Source organism: Lolium rigidum, chromosome 1 (assembly GCF_022539505.1).
Source record: "Lolium rigidum isolate FL_2022 chromosome 1, APGP_CSIRO_Lrig_0.1, whole genome shotgun sequence".
NCBI classification, from domain to species: Eukaryota; Viridiplantae; Streptophyta; class Magnoliopsida; order Poales; family Poaceae; genus Lolium; species Lolium rigidum.
Window position 1 is genome coordinate 129,260,425 of NC_061508.1, and position 24,571 is coordinate 129,284,995.

The 24,571-nt window shown below is 46.6% G+C and overlaps 1 protein-coding gene and 1 long non-coding RNA gene across 10 annotated transcripts; both read right to left on the reverse strand.

The window, feature by feature from the left end:
• Window positions 1-6,065: 6,065 nt before the first annotated feature.
• LOC124672955 lies at window positions 6,066-7,976 on the reverse strand. 3 transcript variants are annotated; one of them, XR_006992745.1, is made up of 3 exons: window positions 7,355-7,919; window positions 7,051-7,272; window positions 6,066-6,305 (listed from the first exon to the last, which is right to left on the reverse strand). It is a non-coding gene; the product is annotated as an uncharacterized LOC124672955 (long non-coding RNA). The 3 variants fall into 3 exon arrangements; XR_006992741.1 differs by having other exon boundaries at window positions 6,066-6,777; XR_006992737.1 differs by having other exon boundaries at window positions 6,066-7,272; window positions 7,355-7,976.
• A 9-nt stretch (window positions 7,977-7,985) lies between these two features.
• Window positions 7,986-11,055, reverse strand: LOC124672604. Of its 7 annotated transcripts, XR_006992730.1 has the most exons (8): window positions 10,815-11,048; window positions 10,597-10,688; window positions 10,218-10,275; window positions 9,857-10,047; window positions 9,624-9,772; window positions 9,344-9,438; window positions 8,735-8,824; window positions 7,986-8,146 (listed from the first exon to the last, which is right to left on the reverse strand). XR_006992730.1 is itself a non-coding variant. In XM_047208890.1 (6 exons), the coding sequence occupies exons 1-4, from the start codon at window positions 10,970-10,972 to the stop codon at window positions 9,869-9,871; spliced, it is 498 nt and encodes a 165-aa protein (XP_047064846.1). In that variant the 5' UTR covers window positions 10,973-11,055; the 3' UTR covers window positions 7,986-8,146; window positions 8,735-9,772; window positions 9,857-9,868. The 7 variants fall into 7 exon arrangements, 2 of the variants coding, with proteins under 2 accessions (XP_047064846.1, XP_047064792.1); XR_006992731.1 differs by having other exon boundaries at window positions 9,344-9,772; window positions 9,857-10,008; window positions 10,815-11,052; XR_006992727.1 differs by having other exon boundaries at window positions 9,344-9,772; window positions 10,815-11,049.
• Window positions 11,056-24,571: the final 13,516 nt, after the last annotated feature.

Consider the following 24,571-nt stretch of genomic DNA (forward strand, 5'->3'; position numbering starts at 1 on the left):
ACGACACTTATTATGGATTTTCTTTTGAAAGGAAGACGGTAGGGGAAGCCCCTACAGTGATTTTGTTTTTAAATAATAAGAATCCAAATCCGCGTCCCTGTGGACTTGAACCTGGGTGGCTGGGTTGTACATCCACTTCCCTAACCAAGTGAGCTAGGCTCACTTCTTATTATGGATTAGAGGGAGTAGAAGATTTCAAGATTAAATCCAACACACAGAAGAAATGTTTACATTTGACCTTTTTTGCTACAAAAATAGGTATTTGATCTTTTCCAATATATATAGTCATATATGTACTAGAAGATCTCAGAATGGTAAAAATAAATTCAAATAGTTGGTTGTACATTAAAAAGAAGAGGTAGCAATAGCCAATCACCACTTGTTTAGTCTACCATGCCATCACCTGCAAGGAATCATGACCTACTGATCTATACCAGAAATCAAAGCTTTGTTTGATTAGGAGCAGTGTTTCATGACTCAGTAGCACTGTTTAATTAGGAGCACATCAATGCAATATGTATCTCAAAGAAATCAGAAATATGTATCGAGCAGTTGAATTTTTATGGTTTTTGATAGAAAAGCAAAATACTTGCCTTAATTCATTAATAAAGAAAGAGTTTGAGAACAATTGAGCAACTGAATGTGCTATAGTGAAATTAATCAATTGTATAAAGAGACCTATATAGCAGTCTCGTGGAAGGAAAAGTTGGAGACGATGCACCAGAAAAACAAAAACAAAAAAAGGATTTGATGCGGCGACTTCTTGGACGATGAGGACGGCATAGCAGTATGACCAAAATACACTTAGAGCTGGAACGGAGTCATCAATTCATCACGAGGAAATTAGAAAATGATGAGTAAATGGACTAAAATTCAAAAAATAGTGAGGAAAACATTTCTCGCATCTAAAGGTATAATTGATGCCCACATGGAGGCTTCACAGCGATCAGAGCACGTGAGCCGTCAGATCATTTCATCAGCGCATCTCCTCCGTTCATTCTGGACACACCTCTCACTAGCTAACCCCATGCAATGGCGGATTGTTACCCGCCTCCGACTGCATGTGGGCCCCACCTTTGCGGGCCCCGCACGTCAGCCACCGTGGCTAGGATCTCTGCCGGTACGTATTGGCATCGGGCATTGCATCTCCACCCGCAGGGGTATTTCCGGTATTTCAGCGCTGCCCGGTATAAAAGCGAACCCGCAGGGCGAAAAAACCCTAGCCACCGCCCGGTTCTCGTCGCCGGCCGCCGCCTCGCGCCACCTCCAGCCCTGATCCCTCGCTCCCCAGGTCGCCGCCGAACAGCACGAGCGCCGACCGCCGCCTCGACCCACCGCCAGCCCCTCTCTTGCTCGTTCGTGCCGCCGACTGACCGTCGATCTCTTCCCCCCGCGCCGCCCAAGAGAGGAGGAGGAGGAGGAGCGTCCCGGCTTGCTCCCAATTCCTTCCGTGGAAACGGCACCGTCCAGTGGAGGCACGAGCACGAAGGAGCGGCGCCGGCACGGTCGCCGGCGGAGGCTCAGCGCGACGGCGGAGCTGGCTGGTGCACACATGTCCTTGTCCGATCTGTGGCGGGTCTCGCTGGCACGCAAGGTCAGCTTCCGCCTCCTCCCTCGCATGTCCTCAGGGCCCTCCACGAGCAGATCCTGGGACACATCCTTCTCCGTTTCCCCCTTCACATCTCCGATTTTTTTTCTAGGTTCTCTCTTGTAGTTGACCTTAGAATGAAAAGATGGTTGATGTTTTGCCTGGCTTGCTGCTAATTTTTGCAGTTTCAACATGGATCTGAGGACATGATCTGAGTATGGAGAGAAGTCCTAAGAAGGGGATTTATAGGAGGGAGTCAACCATGAACTGAAGGATGATTTTAATGGACACTCCTATTTGATGAAATATAGGTATATGACTTCTCTTTAATTTCCTTTTCTCCATATCTTTCTATGCACCTTATTCATTGTAATTTTGATGTACATTTGTATATATGTTAGCAAAGATTTATCCTGTGATATGTGGTAAGTACAAAAGCCTATACTTGCAAGGAATTATTTTCCCCAAGATGATTTAGCATGTCAAAATTGGGTTGTGCTTGTGACAAAGCCATCTCGGTGTACATTTTCTGTTTTGAGTTCATCTAGAACAGATGCACCACTTTAATAATCAAGGGTGAGATTACCGACAGTAGAAAGGGGGATGAGTTTGTTCTATTAAGCTTTTTGTTCATTCTATTTTGATAAAATAATTAGTATGACTGTTGATGGTTAGTTCCCTCGTAGCAAAAATTCTCATCAGCTTCTTTATTCGTTGAAACTCGACTCAGAGGGATGAGTTCAATGCCCACTGCTATTTGATAAAACACATGTACTGGATGTTCTCTTTTTGCTTTGTTTCTCCTTATATTTCTGATGTTTTCCCTTGATGTATTCTTGGTTCTCTTATTGCTTACTAGCTGATGGATGGAAGCACACGGAGGCCGCGGGCTATTGCAATGCCACATGACAGCAACTTGAGTACATCGCCAAGGTAACTTTTCTTCCCGGCATTGAGTTTTTTATGAAATTTTGCAGCCGCAGACCTATAGCAATTATGATTGTACTTTCTATAACTGTGTATTTCAAAATTTAGTTGTAGTAGACAATGCTAAAAGGTCAAGTATGACTCGAAAGTTCTTTGATTCACAGGTACAGCGATTCACCTTGTCGCTGCCTTCACAACTGGAGTAGCCTTCTAGGAAGTAAATAAGATGTTCTGTGCTTTCTGGAGTGAAATAACTGGGACATTCAACGTTGAGCATCAGGTACATGGCTGAATTCTGTAAGTATAGTCGGAGTTACAAACGTCACATATCAGATTTTGTTAGCCTCGATCTGTGTGGAGTCATGCCACTTGTATTTTTTTTCGTGGCCAGGCTGAATACACCATGCGATGTGTCTCAGAGAGCCTGAATTCAGTTTTCCTGCTAGCTTGGATTTCAGTCATATATTTTGTGATCTCACTTGAGGATTTGCTCTGTGTAGTGGTGCTGTAGTTGCATGAATGTTTGCGGTACGGCTATTTTCTGAATGGTACTAACATCATGTCCGGTGCGTACATGGGCATGTAACAGAGAAATAAAAAGAGTGGACGCGGTTTCTTTATGTTACCAGGAACTTGCACTACGAGTTTGTTGTGGTGTGGTTGCTGCATTTCGGTACTGGATCACCCCCAAAGGATTAGCTCCATGATTACCTCTGAACTGTAATTATGTAGCTTATCTTTATGGATTTACCTAGCTAATATATTAAGTAGCTTATGATTATGGATTTACCTAGCCAATATTTTAAGCAATTGGTTTTACATAAGATTATCCATGCAAGTTTGAGGACTGTTTACCTTACTGCAGATGTTTTTTATTTGTCGAAAGTGTGGATCTGAGTTTGTTTTCAATTCTCTCTGCTACATGGCAGGTGTTCGTGTTGGTTCTCCAGTGTGATAGTCCTGTGATAGCCCTCTGTTTTCTTCATGACTTACTAATGGATAATCTTATGTAAAACAATTACCAACGGTAAAAAGAGAGGTGTGTTTGAATTTTCTGTTTCTATGTCTGATTAGCAGGATATCATCACCGTGCTATTCTTTCCACATATCATCATGTGGGTTCCTTCCAGACTGTAATCATTAGGTATATAAATTCCTTTACAGAACTGTATCACCACATGGTGAAATTGTTGTCTTATGGCCAAATATTTAAAGGACTATGCAAACATATTTAGGGCTGATCAGAAGCATTGAATTATTAAGCCGGTAGGTGAAAAATATTCATCTGGCTTACTTTGAAACTATACATGTGTTAATTTTTCATGCTTGAGCTTACCTGCTAATTTCTCCACACTCGTGACATGATTTCGACATTTCGCTTTGAAAAAGTACAATGCGCTGGCCATGTCATGCCAATATTTTCACAAACGTTTGACCCAACATTAAATTAAAATTCTGTGTAGTGTTTCCTTCGACAACAGGGTGCAGTTCTTGTAGAAAATTAATAAGCAATTCCAACTTGTTTGTTCATTCTCCATATATTTTCGTTGTTCTCTTACATCTCCTTTTAGTGTTGTTTCCTATTTTTCATAGCTGCTAGAATCTTCACAGGTCGAGAAATAGTTTTGCATGGAAATAGGACAACAATGTATACTGGATACGGTAAGCTCTCTTTCGTATCTTTTTAGTCTCTAATACGAGCTGTAATAAATTATGAAAAGAAGCAAGCGCCTCTGTTGTACATTTATGTCGTGTCTTAATGCATACCAAGTTTAGTCTATGTTATTTGTTCAGCTATACATTTTACTTTCAGCCACCACATTGTGTTAGTTTTTTACTTTCATCTAACAAGTGCATGGAACTCTTTTTGAAACCCGCATACTGAATTTGATATGGATGTCCAATTTTTTATCCTTACCATTGGAGATATATTTACACAAAATCTGAACAACACCAGCAACGGTTGGAGCTTGGCCCATCTCTGCCGGCCGGCCGGCCATGTTTTCTGTTAGACTAGATTTAGATGTGCGCCTTGGCGCACGACCCCGTAGAATTCGTATTTATTTACGTTTTATATAACGGTGATAAAAATTAAGTGAGAAAATGGTAATATGTTTTTTAGTTTTTCTTTCAAGAAAACACAAGAGATTTTGCATTCGATTTCATTGAACAGGAAGAAGACATCAGGGGTACAACCTCCAGAAGGAGGAACACACACACGACACACACATACACGGTCATCCTCACCAAGCGACTACAACTTGGTAAGGAGGTGCCCTCGACTATAGACCATAACAACAATAGGCTCATGCTCGCATGCACGGCGTCCTCCACCAGCGGAGGGATGGGTGGAAGGATATTGGATCGGGGGTGCACTGTCGTGGCCCGTCCAGCCCAGGTCGGGCCAGAGCGTTGCCGCCAACCTCTCGTGCAGTTGGCACCGCGCCACAACGCCTTTCACCGCTCTGAATCACCGTTGCCACTCCGTCTCGCCGAGGTCACGTGACCCAGAAGGCAATGCTTCTTCGCGCGAAGGAACCCTGCCAGGGTGCGTGCATGCCCTCACCGCCTTTGGCGGTCGGGCGCCACCAGCCAGGGATGCAAGTTCAGCGGTGGCTTTTTGCTTGGGTTTGGGGTGGCTCCGGAATCGCTCGCGCGAGCGACACTAGAGGTAGAGGAGCCAGGTCTCCGTTAGATCATTTCTGGGTTTTACAAAATTAAAATAATGCATATATGTCTGCCTCAACTTCTTGCGTTTCTCACATATACAAGCATGCATCTATATAGGTCGGAGGCAGGGCGATGGCCGCGCTACGCGTGGCATCGCCATTACTACGCGACGGCCGGGCGCCACGCGAGGCATCGTCATTTACGCGGCCGCATACTGCCGAAGCGACGCCTCGCTGCCAGTACTGGCGGAGAAGACGCATCGACGTTGCATCATTGCCAGGCGGGCCTGACGAAACGTCCGCCAGACACGAGCGGGCACTTTCCGCGTTCGTCGAGCGTCCGCCAGAGACGCATCCCAAACGCATATTTGGGCCAGGTTTGCGTCTCCGCGAACGGCCCGGTCACTTTGCGTCGCCCCGCTGGAGGTGGTGCCAGAAGCATTTCCGGTCACGGCAGACGAAAACGGTCGCTCAGCGTCCATTTGCGTTGTGCCGCTGGAGATGCCCTTACTAGCCAGTTTGTAAGTTTCTCATACACACCCGAATCGGATATGACCCAACTCACAAAAGAAAGAGGAAAAAATCGGATAACCAGTTTGTGCCGCGGTGGGGAGGAGACTGGAGAGAGAGCTACAGACCGCCATGTTCATCAGTTTGAAAAAACATGTGAAATAGCAAGGCCTAATCAATACCAATGTTTCAAGAAACATGTCAAATGAATTCAAAGAATATTTGGAAGTACCAGCAAGAACCAATACATTTATTTATTATTGATTGACATAAGTAGAACTTGCCAGATTATGCAGTTTAGGAAGAAGTCCCTTGCCAAAGGAATTCCACACACATGTATGTATTTTTTAGAAAATTGAACAAGTCATAAATGAGTGTAACATCAAACTAATCAGATATTCAGCTGAAAATTCATAAATACAATGATACTATAGTATGATGTAGGAATATAATAGTTCTCAAGTATGTTTCTAAAGTGCTCTCCACTAAAGGACAAACTTAACCTTTATCATTACTTTTGTTCTTCTCCATGTTAAATGATCTTCACAATGACGACAGAAAGGCCAAACTAAAAAGGAGTGCTTGATAGCATCATTTCATGCTTCTCCAAGCTGCAAAATAATTAAAAGAAATTTAGATGACCAGTGTCAGCGTTCTTGTGGGAACAGCCTGCCAAGAATCAGAGCACATAATTATATAATATTTTTGAAAACATTTTGATGAAATTAGAAATAAAAGAATAAAACATTGTTTCGCTTGACGAATTACCGAAAAGAAAACCCATAGTATTATTAAAATCAAGCACATTATATTCATGTGGATGACATCCAGAGAAATAATGTGGTGCTTAGTAGGACCAAAATAATAACTTTTATCTCTCAAAATAATTAGCTGACAATAATGGCTTAAAACATAAGAGACCAGATACCAGATTATTAAGAAAGCTCAATTGTGGATACAATAACAGGCAATTTACTAACTGGTATGCAACAGAGAGCTGATCAGAAGAAAAAATGTTCAGTAGCTGGAGGAGAGGGAAAAATGGTCGTAGAAGTCGCGCTAAAGTAAGCATATGAGCGACAACTGCCAGCCGGAGGGACAAATCCATCAATTAGAATATCCACACTCCAGCCAACATTTAAGCCAACCGATTGAACCAAAAAGTAAAGAAGGCCAGTTAGCGACATACAACTTACTACATCAGAATTAGACAGTAACAAGACACAAGATCAGTTCGGACAAAATATATGAAACAACAGGTATGTTACCATCAGTTTTCTTATTCGGTACAGTAAACAAGAAACCACATCAGGTCAAAAGATTGGAATCAACATATATAATATCAAGATTCTATACCAGATTATTGTAGATTGATGTTCATCCGTTGTCTCCTCAACCTCCCTCACCATTTCTTTATTCCCTTCCCATCTCCCTCTCTAGCAGAGATGAACAAAACATAACAAATTAGCAACAGATGTGAAAATAGGCAACAAATTAGCAAAACCAGACAGGATCATGTGAAAATAGAGCTGAATAGTTTGTTGGATGCCTTCTTGTTTCAATGGGTGGTACTATAGCCTACATAGAGCGAATTGGTAGTGAGTTCTTGGTACCACTAACCTGACCAGCCTGAGAATATGGAACTAAGAAGAAAATCTACCTTTTTGGCTACTGTAATAGATGGACTTGAATTTCCCTTTTCTTGGTATCATTGCAATATCTGAAAACATGTTTCTCGTTACTCGAAATAATTTCAAACTCCATCTCTACTATTAGTAAACATCAAGTAGTTAGTGCCTGCAATGAAATTCAGAGCTACAACCATCCCAATATATTATTTACAACACTCATATTGATAAGAAGACCATGGCCTAAAATTATCAATCAAACAACATTGTTAAGACAAAGCCATCAAACAAAATTATCGAAAAGCCCTCCTAAATTCGAACAAAAGAGGAAGATATTGTAGCAGCTATTATTTTCCATTGCATGCCCATGTGGTAGAATTGTTCTCCATCCCATGCTACAAAAATGAAACAAACATCTTATTAGCTAAAATAATCATTGTCCATAAGCTCAAGTAAAGAAAATTCATATTTGAGATCAGAAGAACATAATATATGGAATACTGCATATACATAGAAAAACAAAATATTTCATTAAGATGGGATACAACCAAGGATGAGGAGCGAAAATGTATGCATTTGTGAGCGAAAGAAATCAAATGGATAAGCAAGCCAGACTCCTAGAATTCAGGCAACTTGATCATCAAAGGGCTGCGTGTCCTCGCCAATGCTGGTTGTCGTTGCTTCCAGGGTATGGCATGCCGCAGTGGTACTCGCAGCAGCCCAGTATGACGACCACGCCGCTACTGGATGCGCTCGAGCTTCCTGAGGAGCACTTATGTAGAGGCTCGGATAACCCAGCCGGAACATTCATCGACTTCTTGAGCCTATACAGGACATATAGCTAAATAAATGGTTCTCACTGGTGGCACACCATACTTCTAACTTTACAACAAAACTAAGCAAGTTCATATTCAGAAATCAGAACCAATTCCTTCTTGAGCCTATACAGGAACTAAGGAACTGGTGCTTGTAAAAAACACAAAAGAATGCTATACTGTAACAATTCCGTGTGTAGAGCAACATAATGAGAAATGCTAGACTAAAATACCACTTCAGGAGCGTGTTGTACAATCAAGATATGTTTCAGAAAATGGTGCTGATAGGTGATAAGAAAGAGCATATGTCCTTTATGTGCCTCACTTTACTTGAATAGAGAAGCAACTATCTGCTACACTCTAATTAGTAAAGTCTCATTACTATAACCTATGAAATAACAGGAACCACAAAATCCTCTAATAAGTCCTGCAATTTCAATTTTGGTATGCATGAATTGCATGGGCAACTGATAATATTCTACACACAAAGGAATCTCTAGAAAGCTAGGAGAAGAACATAACCAAGTCCCTTTATTTTGGGTTATCATATAGTTGAATATATAGCATAAAAAAGAAATAAGCTGATATGAAGCTTACCAAAAAACATCTCCGCCGACACTATTAATCCTAGACCAAGCTGACCTACTGCTGCTATCCCTTGCCACCATTCATCTCTCCTAGTGCTAGCTGCAAAGCAAACACTAAGCACTTGAGCTTAACAACATCAAACTAATGGATAAAAAAACCACTGTGGGCGTGTGAGTGAACACCCAAAAAAACACAGGAATGGATTGGCATGGTAATAAAACAATCAAGCTTGAGCTTAACTACAAAGATGGGGAAAACATTTATAAATCTGAGAACAAAACAAATGACCAAAATAAAAATAAATAAGATGATTAAGATTAATCATTTTCAAAGAGGAACTTTGGAAGGAAGCACATATTTAACCTTGTAAGGGGATTAATTTGTCCTGCTTCTCATCCATCATAGTATTATCTGAAACTCTTAATTTGCAATGCAGATTGCTAGCACTATAAGAAGAAATGAATGTAATGTACTGTTCTAATGCCCAGCATCATTAAGTGAAATTTTGATTCCATGGCATAGAACCTTTTATATAATCCGTGGTGGTGAGTGAAGAAAAAATAAAAATCACATGATAATCCATCTGAACCAGATCAACAAACAACCGCATAAGCTTACCAAATTTCACCATAAGTGCAAGGTAGAATACAAAAAACATGGCTGCAGCATGCGTATGGCTTCCATGAGGGAACATTGATGCTTCCCATGCCATTCTGAGTATCCAACATGAAAGACAAACATTAATTAGTATACACTATATGGATGATAAGAAATTTAAATTAAATATCTAAGAAGTTAGCTAATTACAGTAACCAAAATACAGAATGAGCTTTTAGTGGTCATGTAGGTAGAACCATGCAAGAAATACTGAGGAGATGCATAGATGAATTACATAGACCTTTGTTGTTGCTACACGAGATGATGATCACATGTATCAGATCACATGAATATTGAGGAGGGCATTGTATAGTCGATATAGTGTGAGCTCCAGCAGGTTTCACGACCGATGGTGGCATCTTGAGGAACAGTTACTGCAGGTTCAACCTACTGTAATAAAATGTAGATATTAGCAAGATATAGGAAATGACTAACAGAGGTAACATAATATTGGGTAGGAACAATAAGAATAACCTGTCAGTATTTCTATGTATTTGGCCTGACAAAAGATGGATCTCTGCATTGCTGCCACTCTGTCTTCCATGGGCTGGCGTTGCGCTTTGATGCAGCTCTTTCTCCTCGGGATTGAGCTGTATACACTGCAGCATGGCCATGCACTTCTTGATCTACCAACTTATGATTGCTGTCAGTGTTCAAAACTATCACTGCATAATATTCCTCCCATTAGTTAAAAGCATCTTGTGCTAACCCACAGCCCAGGTAATTTTGATCTATTTTAAATTATTCAGTGATATGCTGCTGCTATTTCAAAGTAAGCAATTATACGCACGTACTCGCGTTTTATACAAAGGAGGATGGAAAAGAGGGCACTCACCAGGAAGATAACTGAGCAGCAGCCGCAACCCGCGCGGAAATTCCAGAAAGGTAACGACCTGCAAAGATAGAAACATAATACATAAGAAAGAACGTCAGGTATAAGGTGCGATCATACGGAAGAGGCAAGTGTTTAGAAATGTCAAGAAGAAGAAGAAGAAGAAATCCCCACAACGAAGAACAACACGGTGGAAAATATCCAGACCCAGACCCAGGCAGAAGAAGGCGGAGAAGAGAAAGTAAACAAACGCGAAAAAAGGAATCCGAATCCAGCGGCACGAGGTCAATAAAACCCAACCCCGATTCGGCCGCACGGAGATCAATCGAACCCAACACCGCAGGGAGGATCTAGGGAGGAAAAAGAGAGGAAGAAACCTCACCTCAACCGAACCCACGATAGAGCGCCTCCATGGAGCAACGCGGGTGGCCGCCGCCGACTTCGAGGAAGCGGCCGACACGAACGACGACGGATCTGAGGCGAATCTACGCATCAGCACGAGGTCAATAAAACCAAACCCCTATTCGGCTGTACGGAGATCAATCGAACCCAACAACGCAGGGATGATCTAGGGAGGAAAAAGAGATGAAGAAACGTCACCTCAACCGAACCGATGGCAGGTCGTTGTTGTCCTGCAAGCCGAGGCCTCCAGCCGACCAGAAAATCCCGACGAAGTGAAGATGTGGAGGCGATCCTCCATCTCCAACGCCGCTTCCTGCCTCGACCGCCGCCCTTCCGTCGCTGTATAGGTCCGCCATGGCCTCTGGTCGGTAGATCCGCAGCTAGGTGAGTGGAGAAGGCGGGGAGGCGGGGAGGCGGTCGGTGGAGCAGGGGTGGGAGGAGGGCTGGGGAAGAGAACGAGGGGATTGGGGAGAGACACGGATTGGGGCAGGTTTCGCTCCTTGGTTCTGTCTCAAGCTGCAGTCATGCGTGACCCACTTAAAACTTACCCAAGGCCACTGACAAATGGACCTAGCCTAATGTATGTCCCGCACGCAGTCGTAGGTGAGTAGAATAGCGCTGTTGCATGACTTCATCTAGAGAGAGCAACCAATGTAAAGCAGCCCACGCGTTCACGCCACGAACCACCAGCAGCGCAACTGGCCGAGAATGAACGGACGAGATCCATCAAGTGACCCATGCCAAGCAAGATCCAACGGCTCACGAGCTGAAATCGCTGTGAGGCCCCCTATGGGGGGCATCGTTTATACCTTTAGATTCCAGGTGATGTGGCGGTCTGCATATTAGGCAAACACTACATGATTCATAATTGGTTTAGGTGACCTTCAAATTGCTTGGACTCTCTCGGCTATGATGGTTAATGTGGTTATGTTTCTTACCTTTTCTCTTTCTCCTTTTCAGTTTGCCTGCCATGGACTTCTAGGTAGCTATAGGAAGTACATGTACATGTTCTTTCAGTACCTTGGTCTGCCAGGTAGCCTGAGTTAATTCAGATGTTTTCTTCTACTTGTAACATTTTCTCATGGATATAGTGTCTTATCACATTATTCCGAAGTTAGACTATATATGCACTTATTCTATAAATGTTGACAACTATTGTTATTTATCCATTAAACTATGGAATTAAATTTATAGTGAAGTATGATATTTATATATGTATTTTGAAGCCAAATAAAACAAAAATCGTGTCACGGGATTACTGCAGCTAGCCAGCATAGAGTAATTCGGTGAGCATGTTGTAAACATAGATTAGGTGGTAATGATATAAAAGTCAGATGTTTCATGCTTGGTTGACTTTTGATTACGTCCTAAGTTTGAGGTGTAAACAGGATTAAAACTTTAGGTGTTTTGTATTTTTTTCAGTTCAGATGCTTAAACACTGATGCTACTTTTAATAAGTTGATGGTTGAATGAGATATATCTCCGAATAGTCTTTTCCGTATCTCTACCGAAAGTTGTGTTGATGTTTTATAGTTTGGAGTTCAAGTGTTTACACTGCTAATGCTGAAATATTCATATTGTACCATGTGTATCGATGAAGTTAAAAAGATGATGGCTGAATTCTTACTTGGACCATCTGCTGTTGGTGGTTTCTTTTCAAAGGTGGTATGATCTCTGAATTCGTACTTGGTCCATCTGCAGTTTTTCCCTTGGATTTACTTTGAATTTCCTGTATGCAGCATGCCATTGTGTGAGATGTGAACCACTTTTTTTTTCAATGCACCATGATCACATTGACTAGAAGTTTTGCATGTGTACCTCTTTGTTTTGGGTCCTTTTTATTATGCAGCGGATTTCAGTATATGACTGCTCTAATGTTTTGTTGGCTTGCTTTCTGCCTATTAGGTTCGTTTGATGCTCTTGTTATTTTACTTGAGGTGTGCATGATTCATGAACAAGGACATTGACATCTGGGATGGATGAAGCGGGCCAGAGCACTGCCGGCTCACAGCGGGGATTGAAGTGTAGACGACGACATTGCACATGCGGGTCACCCGCGGACGATAGAAGCAAGGTAAAAATTCAATCTTCTGTGCTGCTCACTTTTATACCAGTGGTGTGCGCTGCTCCTTTCCCCACCAATTCAAGCTTATTTTCAAAGGCACTTTGTTGTCGTTCTGTCGCATCTCTAGAGCCTATGGTTGTTGGCTGCATTGTGCTAATTTGCCAAATTTTCAGCTACACATCCTTAATATAATAAAGCACTTTTAAATAGTCGGTATCTTTCCCTCTCCGTCACTTATTTGTGCATTCCTATGTTTTGTGTTATAGTTATGTGTTCCTAAACCACAAGAGCTAGAGTCATATGAATATTTGTTCATCTGAAAGGAATAATAAATTCACCTATGTTTTCTCTATACCTTTATTCCTTTGTATTTTTTTTGCATATATACCTCCGGCATTTGTTTTTTATAGCTTAGTATAATTAGCTGAAATCAGCACATATGGCACAATTGTTTTACTGTGTGCTAGGCAGGTTGCTGTATCACGAGCTAATTGACTCCTCTCTTTTTCTTCCTCCATCGTATTTTCCCAATCCTCATATCTCTTACTTCAGCAAAGGAAAAGTCCGCGTATATGCTTTCTACAACGGTAGTGGTCCGTTGATTGATGTGATTTTCACAACAAATGCGTTCTGTTGTGTTGATTTCAGTGATATGGAATGTGAGAATCCTACAGTTTCTTACGATGAAAACAATCAGGTGCTTTTTTTTATGACAAAACTGTTTAATTTACATGAAGCCGTATATTTTATAATTTGATTGCCAAAGTACATGTATGTCAGTATGAGTTGATTACCACATAATAGTTCTAAGGTTCTAGCTTTCGTATAATTTATACTCTCATGTATCGCTGGCTTTATTTCAAACTATAGTTGATCTATGTATTACAATTGGTTGTTTGACGTTAGTTGGATAATATTTTCAACTTGAAGGTTTTATTTCAAAATGTAGTTGATCTTGCTAGGTTTTGGCGGAAGATAGATATTAGGAGAATAGTTAATGGGAACTACTGCTTATTTATTGTTATTCTAGGTGTCAAGCTGAATCAGATTCTTTTATCACGGAATATTGATGTTATGCTGCTGCGATGTTGCTTATTTTCCAGCGTGTGCTTCAAAGTACCATTTCTGGTTAAAAAAGAGTTCCTGACATATTTGTGTGTGCTTTGAAAGTTACTCAGCAGTCCGGGTTTTGAGTAGAGGAACCAGTTAGAAGCTTCACTCAACCTACGGGAATTTCACAATCTGGGCTTGGTTTGGGTTGGGTGCTTGGGTTAGGATAGGAGGCCGGTCAATGTTTTTTCTCTTTGTGCAGGCTGCGGCGGTTCTTATTATGGTATGCGACAAGCAGGCTTGTGTATATAGAATCAATTCTAACACTTATGCCTATATTTACTGTTGTAGGATACTCCAAACGTAGTGGGAAATATTACTTATGCCTATAAGTTGATAAAATATTACCCGACCTTATGCTACAGAAGCTTGGTATTTGTAAGGCTGACTGCCAGCTTGAATTATGTGAGAAAGTAAAATTTATGTGGCTGCTTTTTAACATCTCTATATAGCCGCTTGAACTTTTTAACACCTCTATGTAGCTGCTTGAACATGGTCTTTTCCAAATATTATGAAGATTTGTCGATTATGAAATAGAAGAAGACTGCATGTACGTATGCAATTTTCCACCTTATTTCTATGTCATTATAAAATGTAAACCGGCGCAGATTTCACGGGATCGTGCGCCAAGGCGCCAATCTAAATCTAGTATTTGGAAATAGATGGTCGGCTAGCACCAGTCTAGCACAGTTGTCGCCTCACGCTTCTCTAATCCCCTAAAATACATGCATGCTCGAGATGTCCATATGATTGGACATATACCTCCTATTTCAACAGCTGCCTGGAGTAGAGGGAGCTGCTTAGAGCATCTCCGGCCGCGTCTCTAAACGGTGTCGGATCGAGATTGCCCTCGACTCTTAAGATGGTGGTGGTTAGGGTTGCGGAGATATGCTCTAGGGTTTGTGTGAGGAATGATGCAAGAGCGCCCACTTTATAGGTCGGAGGGAGGCGAGAGAGCGGTGGCACTCATTAATGTCGGCACAGAGAGCTAGGCGCGACGAGACGTGTCGCTGCGCCTCTGCGGAAACTGCACCGACGCTGCGCGCCAATAACATACATCGCGAGGTAGACGACGGTTACGTAAAATTTGAATGTGCCAATGACGTGTCGGATCCGCCACTCCCCGCCTCGCTTCTCACTGTGTCTGGCGTGCACGGAGCGTTTACTGTGGAGCGATGACGGGCTCGGAGCGCCAGACATCGTATTGGGCTGCGTTGGGCGGAAGGAAGCTTTGGGACGCGCGACTAAGAACAAAAATATATCCGACGCGGCCCAAAACCCTTTCAAAGACGCTTTGAGAGATGCGGCTGAAGATGATCACGGTGTTGGTAATCCATCCTAAACCCAATTCGAAACGGTGAAACTACACAAAGCTTCGTCGTCCATGCCGTGAGGCCGGTAGCCGGCGATGGGAACCTACCAATGCAGAAGGGAGACGAGGGGAGCGTTTGGTAGGTTGGATGGGCCTTGGCTCGCATCGGGCCAACAAATTTCGGTCTGTTTGGATGCCTGCATGCCAGTGTATTCTTGCATGAACCGGGTTTTAAAGCACCCCGGGACATGCCCTGGAGGAACGCCCATAATGGCAGTTTCTCCGGGGCCAGGCCCGTTGCGGCCAGAAGCCTGCACGCGTGAAGAAGGGAGGCGGAGACGCCGCGTCCCTTTGGGAACACGCGTCATAATTAGCCTCACCGCACTCCTCTCCTTCCTCTCACTCGCGACCGCACTCTCACCTCCCCCAAACTATCACATCACCCGGCGGTTCCTCTCCAGCCGACCAACCCGCCGCACCGCCGCACGGAGGAGCACCGGTACCGGAGGAGGAGACGTCGGCGAGCATCATCGGGACATCGGCTGCAACCTGCTCCGTAGTCTTCATCGGAATCTCGAGTTCGCCCGTGACCTCGACCTCGTCTTCGGCCGGAACAATGGCGGTAACTACCTCTCCTTATCACCTTCGTACTCGTTCTGCCATAACATGCCATTGTCGGTCATTTGCGACGACATGCAGATTAGATCTGCTAGGGTTTCCGTTAGGATAGCGTTCGGATTGATGTTTGCAAGGTGGCATCTCCATTTCTTGATGTTTTTGTCCAGTTCTTGCTTTCCACGGTCTCGATTTGCTTAGATATGTTACTCTAGTATCGGATTGCGGTAGATCCTTCCTAGATCGGACTGTCGATTGCTGAAACTGCCAGATCTTACTGTGCATGCAAAGAGGGGAAGGGTTTTTTGTGCTGGGGTTTAGTATGTTCAGATTGTTTCTGAATGAACTAGGCCAATGATTGTAACCGGGAATCATAGTGTGAGGACATGATTGATCAGAACTTATGGCATGACTGAACATCACCGTGCCATTTGTTGTGGGTATACTTCATGGGTGTACCATCGACAGTGCCTAGATCCGGCAAGCCTGGGTGGCCCACAGATGGTGATGAGGCATGTGGCCCATCGGGCGGCCCAGTTGCTGTTGAACTCGACGGAAGATGTCCGGCCCGGGAGCGAGGAGCCGGATCCGACCGACCATGAAGAGGAACCCGGATCCATGGAGGCCGGTTAAGGGACCCGGATCCGGTACGACATAGATGGAAGGGTGGATCCTTGACGTACACGGCAAGACATTGTACCGTAGTTAGGAAACCTGTATCCGGGTAGGACTCTCCATGTAAACCCTAGATCCGCGCGCCTTTATAAGCCGGATCCTGGGAGCCCTAGAGGCAGAACCTCAACTCATTGTAACATCGCGATAGCGCCCAGATAATTCCAGACAAGCAGCAGTAGGCCCTGTCATCGTGCGGGTGTTCCGAAGCTGGGTAAATCGCGTACCACCGTCCCGTGTGCACTCTGCCCTATGGCCCCTACTTCTTCTCCCCCTCGTGAGGATCCCTCCTCCGAGGTACCGTCGATTAGGCATCGATTAGGCAACGACAGTTGGCGCCCACCGTGGGGCCTGCGGCGTCTGGAGGCCGGAACCGGGAGGGTTCCGCCATGGGAAGCTATGACAACACCATCGCCGTGGGACGCGTCCTCTACGCCGGAAATCTGCCGTTCGTCCCTCCGGATGAGTGCTGGATTCCGGCTAGGACAAACCCCGTCAAGCTCTCCATCGTCCCAGTTGGCGGCATACACATCTTCATCGGGGAAACCGTCGATTCCGACGGAAACCCACTGGTAAGTAACACAGACGCGACCGCCGCAGAGCTGGACGCAGTTGCGAAGATCCGATCTGAGATGCAGGAGCTTCCCAAGGAAGATCCCGCCTCGGATCTGGAAATTTCAAACCCCACCCAATCCGCCCCTGAGCAGGAAATAACGGTGGAAGACCAATGCAGATCCGCCTGGGTCTCCCAGGTGTTAGAAAAGCAGAGGTGCCACTTCGTACACTTCTTGGCCCATACCGCCGGAACCGCCCCTCAAGAAGACGGAGCTGGTCCCGAGCGAGTAGAGGCACCGGAAAACGACGCTGTTCCGGATCAGGCCGAGCTCTGTCGGAGAAAGCGAAACTCCGGTCGAAGAGTCGATTTTGGGCAATCTGAGCCCAATTTCCGGAGATACCTCCTCCATGGATACTGACGAGTTCAACCGCAAGCTAGGGGAATACGGTTTCGGTGATCAGCCTGAAGTTGACTCCGCCCAGCCAAAGCAGGTACTTGCGACTGTAGCGGCGCTGGGAGAACCTGGATCAGAAGGGGCAACCACCCAATCCGACCCCCAGCCATCCCGTCAGGGATCTCCAATGTCGCGGGAGCGACCCCGTAAGGATTCTTCCTCGGAGGACCTCCTGTCGCCTGAAGAGATGGTTGCACAAGCAGTGCATGGATGCGGTTTATCGCTCGGATATTCTTAACAAACCCATCACTCCCGAAGACGTAGAAGCATTAGAAGCTAAGAGAGCGGAGATGCTGGCCACAGCCAAGAAGTTTAAGGACACCGCAGCCGCCATGCTCGGAGGAAAGGAAGCACGCCGCAGTTTTTGTGGAAGACTTCATCCAGCGCGAGCAGGAGGTGGACGAAGGAATGGCAAAGGTCAAGGAACTCCGAAAGCATTGGGAGGACAAGATCGTTGAAGCTCATCATGAGGTCGAAAGGGTCCGGCGTGAGTTGATAGCTCCCCGCAGGATCACCTTCGCAACTCCAACGGAGCAGCAGCCGTTCGCAACCCCAAAGGACAATATGACGAAGGCTGCAGAGATCTTGAAGAAAAAGAACGAGGAGATCGACATCGACTACGTTCGCACGCTCGTCGCTTCAGCAATGAGGCAGCAGAGCAAGGCAGACACTTCGCGCAAGTTGGAATCTAACCCGGAGCATTGCGTCTCCACTGCGCAGAAGGACGCCTACGACAATCGCCATCGAGATGACGAATCGCGAACCGGATCTTCGGAACGCAGAAGGAAAGCCAGAGAACACCCAAATCCAATCCCCGTCCCATCAAGGACGCCTCCGTCAGATCCAAGAAAGGGAAAGGATGCAATGTACTCTGGACGGGACAAGTACCGCAACCCCTCTCCTCCGCCCAATGGTTAACCGCGTCCCCTCGCCGCCGTAGTCCAGCCGGAAACACCAGGCCCCGGGGGCATGGTGGAATTGTTATCCGCGACAACGTGCTGCCCTCAAGAAACAGAAACGAGGAGCGCACGCCGGAACCTCGCCGGAATCGGAACAACGATCGTGAACCCGAGCCTAGGAGGAGTCGGAATGAGGAGCGCGACCCGGAGCCTCGCCGGAGCCGGAACGACCAGGGCAGCCAGCGCCACGGCGAAGGCAGCCGCAGGAGCCGTAGCCAGCACCGGGAAGGCCGAGGAGAATCTGAAGGCGAAAGCAAGAAGTCAGATCGACCCCCTCGCAGGTCTCCCTCACCACCACCTAGCGGTGGCGGCGGAGGTGGAGGCGGAGGCGGCGGCCGGAGATCTCGCTCTCGTTCACAGTCTCCTCGCCACGGCCCGCGCGACGCGCGGGAACGCCTCAACGAATACAGAACCGACTACATCGGTCCGAAGTGCTTTGGCAGGATGATTCGAGAGGAACCAAAGCCAAGGATGAACCTCAAGCTACCCAGAAACCTGAAGCATTATGATGGCACCGAAAGGCCGGATACCTGGATTGAGGATTACTATAATGCAGTAACCTTTGCCGGAGGAACCCCTAATATCGCCTGCCGCATGCTCCAGCTTATACCTTGTAGGTCCAGCCCGGATCCGGCTCAGCGACCTCGAGAAGAACTCCATCTTTTGCTGGTTTGACCTGAAGACCGCTTTCGAGAAACACTTCAGAGGCACCTACAAAAGACCCGCCACGGCAAGCGACTTACAAGCTTGTATCCAGAAGAAGGGAGAATCCTCAAGACACTTCCTCACACGATGGTTGGCATGCAGGAACGAGTGCGAAAATGTCGATCACACCACTGCCATGTATGCCTTCATTGGTGGACTGCAGAGAGGAGGATTGCTGAGGCATAAGCTCACTTGTTTGGCTAACGCAAATAAACTGACTTTGGATGAAATGATCTCCATTGCCAGTGACCATACTGCCGCCGATGATGATGCGGGCGGTGATCTCGCAGCTACAGCAATCCCCCTACATCAACAAAAGAAGAACCGTGATAACGGCAACAGCAGCAACCATAAACGCAAGAACCCTGATGACCAGAAGAGTGGCGGATCCGAGATGGTCGCCATGGCGTTCCAACGCGGAGGTTCAGGAGGCGGAAGAGGACGCGGCCGTGGAGGCGGAGCCGGCAGGGGTCAGCAGCACGGCACTAAGGTCACGGCTCGGCGGATCCCGCGCCCCGCAAACCTACGAGGAGTACGAGAGACATGCCCCGCCCGGCCCACCCGGATCCGGTTACGTGGAAGTCCACTCACACCAACCGCACCTGCAAGTGGGTCAATGATCTAAAGAACGACCCGGAGGCAGGATACAAGCGAGCCCGGAAGCACCGCCCACGCGGCAAGGGAGGCAAGGGCAAGAACAAGGACAAAGAGGAAGACAGTTCCGAGGCGATGGATGAGGATGATAACTCGCCGGATCCCAAGGCAGGGTCCGCGAGTAAATCCAACCCATTCGAGAAAAAGAGCGTGGGGGCTTACCACACTTTCCTCGGAACCCCAACGGTCGGCGCTACCAAGTCGGCTACCCGGATCCCGAACGCCACGGTTCCGGCTGTGCCGCAGTATGTCAGGTGGTCGGAAGTCCCTGGCACATTTGACTGGGAGGATCACCCTGCCATTGTGCCAAAAGAATGCTACGCCTTGGTTGTAAGTCCCCGCATAGACGGGTATGACTTCTCCAAGTGCCTCATGGATGGTGGAGCCAGCTTGAACATCATGTACCCGGAGACTCTAGAGCGGATGAACCTCACCAAGGAACAGCTCAAACACAGCAACACTGAGTTTCATGGCGTGGTTCCGGGTAAGAAGGCGAATTCCCTCGGCAGCATCACACTTCCCGTGGCCTTCGGCGATGTTCACAATTTCCGCGAAGAGAAGATCACGTTTGAAGTTGTGCCCTTCAAGAGCTCCTACCACGTCATCTTCGGCAGGCCCACCTACCACAAGTTCCACGCGAGAGCGTGCTACATCTACAACAAGCTCAAGATTCCGGGTCCTAAGGGTATGATTACCGTATCCGGAGACTACAAAAAGGCTCATGAGTGCGAGTTGGGCGAAGCCGCCTTCGCGAGTCCGTGATATCCGGAGAAGAGCCGAAAGGCTACGGAGCCGCGGTGGATCCAACTGAAATGCAGACCACCAAGAAGCAGATCTCCGAGCACAAAAACTCCTTCAAGGCCGCGATAGAGACCAAGAAAGTCAACTTCAAGGAAGGCGACGATTCCAAGCAGGTCTCAGTCGGAGCCAACATGGATCCCAAATAGGAAGACGCGCTCGTCGAGTTCCTTCGCGCTAACATGGATATCTTCGCATGGCAGCCTTCTGACATGTCCGGAGTACCAAGGGAACTCGCCGAGCACTACCTCAACATAAATCCGGGGGCTAAACCAGTGAAGCAAGCTATGCGACGCTTTGGAGACAAGAAGCGTCGCGCCATAGGAATGGAGTTAGCAAAGTTACTAGAGGCAGGTTTTGTAATAGAAGTTATCCACACTGATTGGATCGCAAATCCCGTCCTTGTACCCAAAAAGAATTCTGAAATACTAAGAATGTGCATCGATTACTCTGGCTTGAACAAACATTGCCCGAAAGATCCGTTTCCCCTGCCGCGCATTGACCAAGTCATTGATTCGACGGCAGGGGCGGAACTTCTGTGTTTTCTTGATGCGTATTCCGGGTATCACCATATCCGGATGAAGGAGTCCGACCAAAAGGCGACCTCATTCATCACCCCATTTGGCACTTACTGCTATGTTACTATGCCCTTTGGCTTGAAAAACGCAGGTGCCACCTACCAACGTACGATGCAGCGGTGCTTGAAGGAGCAGATTGGTCGGAACGTACACGCCTACGTCGACGACATCGCGGTCATGACTCGGAAAGGATCCGACTTGATCAACGATCTCACAGAAACCTTTGAGAATCTCCGTCGGTACAAGATGATGTTGAATCCGCTGAAGTGCGTCTTTGGCGTACCAGCTCGGAAAACTCCTTGGCTTCATTGTCTCTAACAGGGGCATTGAAGTGAACCCGGAAAAAATCAAGGCAATTTTGTGCATAAAAAGGCCAACTTGTCTCAAAGATGTGCAACGGCTCACCTGGTTGTGTCGCAGCAATCAGCGAGGTTTGTTAGCCGTCTTGGCGAGAAGGCACTTCCCCTGTACAAGCTATTGAAGAAAACGGACAAGTTTGTCTGGGACGAGGCAGCGGATGCAGCTCTTCAAGGGTTGAAGGACATACTCACCTCCCCACCTATCCTAGCAGCTCCAGGAGAGTCAGAGCCTATGCTCCTTTACCTGGCAGCTACCAACGAGGTCATCAGCCTCGTCATCGTGGTGGAACGACAGGAAGAAGGTCACGAGTATGGAGTCCAAAGGCCGGTCTACTATATTAGCGAAGTCCTTACGGAGTCCAAACAAGCGCTACCCTCACTTTCGGAAGTTAGCCTACGGAGTATTCCTAGGCAGCAGGAAGCCGAGACACTACTTCCAAGAGCATCCAAGAATGAGTCGTGAGCAAGGCTCCGCCGTCAACGATTCTCAACAACGCCGACGCAACGAGACGCACAGCAAAATGGGGCATTGAATTATCCGCCTTCGACATCAACTACAAAGCCAGGACCGCGGTCAAATCCCGGGTCTTGGCAGATTTCGTCGCAGATTGGACGAAGCTCCGGATATGAATTTGGAGCCGGAACTCGAGACATGGGTCATGCACTTCGATGGATCCAAGCAGCATCAAGGCTCAGGAGCCGGAGTCACCTCGAAGTCCCCTACCGGAGAAGAACTGCAGTATGTCGTGCAGATACACTTCGAAGCTACAAACAATATGGCGGAATACGAGGCTCTACTACACGGATTGCACATCGCCAAGGAGATAGGGATCAAGCACATTATATGTTGCGGAGATTCAGACCTGGTGGCACAGCAAGTAGCCGGAACCTGGAACGCCGTAAACTCAGTCATGGCGGCCTACAGAGACGAAGTTGACGAGATCGCCAAACATTTCCTCGGATACGAAGTCAAGTACGTCAGACGAGATGACAACACAGCGGCAGATATGCTATCCAAGCTCGGATCCGGCAGGAAGCCAATTCCGCCTGGAATTTTCCTGGAGCATCTCCGGATACCCTCGGTGAAGGGCGCTAACCCGGAAAACCCAGAGGCGGCAGTATCTCCGGCTAGAGAAGTGATGACTATCATTCCGGCTTGGACACAGCCTTTCCTGGACTACCTCATCGATCAGAAGTTGCCAAAGGACGAGGTCCTCGCGCGACAGATCATCAGACGAGCAAGATCCTACACAATTGTTGATGGACAGCTCTACAAACGAAGCGCAACAGGGGTATTTCTCAAATGCGTCTCTAATCAAGATGGCATTGAAATCCTCAGAGAGATCCATGCAGGGGATTGCGGGCATCATGCCGCTCCCGAGGTCACTCGTTGCAAAAGCTTTTCGGCTAGGCTTTTACCGGCTCACAACTAAAGAAGATGCCGACAAGATAGTCAAGACCTGCCGAGGTTGTCGGTACTACGCTACTCAACCAAACGCTCCAGCCCAAGAGCTGAAGACCATACCTATCACCCGGCCGTTTGCGGTCCGGGGGCTCGATATGGTTGGTAAGTTAAAAAGATCATCTCCCGGCGGTTTTGAATACCTCTTGGTCGCCGTTGACAAGTTCAAGCAAATGGATCGAGGCAAAGCCAGTGAGAAAAGCCGACGGTGCTATGACACTAAAATTTGTCTGCAGCCTCGTGATGAGATTCGGCATCCCACACAGCATAATCACAGATAATGGCACAAACTTCGCACAGGAAGAATTGAAGGATTATTGTGAGACAGTAGGGATTCGACTGGACCTTGCATCTGTGGCTCACCCACAATCCATTGGTCAAGTTGAAAGGGCTAACGGCCTAATATTATCAGGAATTAAGCCACGCCTTGAAGAACCGCTGCAACGAGCAGCTGGAGCTTGGGCCGACGAGTTGGAAGCTGTCTTGTGGAGTTTGCGAACTACCCCTAACAGGTCAACGGGTTTACCCCATTTTTCCTGGTATACGGATCCGAAGCCGTGCTTCCCTCCGACATCATCCACGATTCGCCGCGAGTTTCCGCCTTCAATGAAGAAACAGCTGACGAGGCCAGACAGCTATCTGTGCACCTGATCGAGGAAGCTCGGAATTTAGCCGACGAGCGCTCCGCCATCTACCAGCAGAAGCTCCGACGTTATCACAGTCGTCGAGTTCGGAATCGCTCTTTCATGACAGGAGACCTGGTCCTCCGCCTTCGGCAGGTGAAAGACCATAAGCTGCAGTCTCCATGGGAAGGACCCTTCGTCGTTAGCAAAGTGCTTCATAACGGATCGTACTACCTTGTTGATTTCCGAGAGCTGAAGGACAGACTTGCTAATTGGCACCGGAAACGCAAGCGTGAGGATCCGGATGACATCTACGACGAGACAGATCGCCCCCGGAACATCGCACAGCTACGTCCTTTCTACACTTAGCGTATTTTTTCCGAGTTACAAACTCCGTAATAGTTATACATGATCAATGAAATAAAGCTTATGGTTCACTCTTTGAGTCTTTTACCTCCTTTACTTGTTCATTTTTAGATCATGTATGTTTTCCGACTAAAACCGCAGAGCTGGATATTTCCGCCTAGGCGTGTATAAAAGTAGTGATTTTCAAAAATCATCCTTTAGGACGTCAGCTTAAGTTTTCTGATTAAATTGTTATCTGTTGCGAACTCGTGGATTCCTAGTAGCGATTTCCGGCACCTATGCTTGGGGGCTTGTTTACGCGGTTATTGACGGATTGCCATTGGGCTTCGTCGCCGCTGGCGAGTGTTTCCGGCTAAGGTCTTCCGGCTCGCGGAAGGTCAAGCGGGCAAGCCGGAAAACAACGAAGTCAGCACTTGCTTTCCGACACAAAACGAAACATGCACATAATATTAAAGGATAGCAGGATAAGTGTTTCCGCCCCATGCATAGTTGTTTCGTCCCTAGCTACTTAAGAATTTAAAGTCTTATTACAAACCCACTTTGGGGCCAAAATGATGCAACTTTGTTTCATTGTTCAAACAGGAACTCTACTCGGAGTCCTCTTCTTCGGATTCTCGGTAGGCGGAGCCGTCGCCGTCGCCGTCGCCGGAGCCGGCCTCGGAGTCAT

Bases quoted from the DNA above. Each gene is read 5' to 3' on its own strand.
- LOC124672604 (XM_047208890.1), bottom strand. From the start codon at position 10,972: ATGGCGGACCTATACAGCGACGGAAGGGCGGCGGTCGAGGCAGGAAGC. The intron at 10,700-10,814 runs GTGACGTTTCTT...GCTGATGCGTAG, and splicing joins CTGCCATCGGTTCGGTTGAG to ATTCGCCTCAGATCCGTCGT. The intron at 10,048-10,217 runs GTGAGTGCCCTC...AATATTATGCAG, and splicing joins GCTGCTCAGTTATCTTCCTG to TGATAGTTTTGAACACTGAC.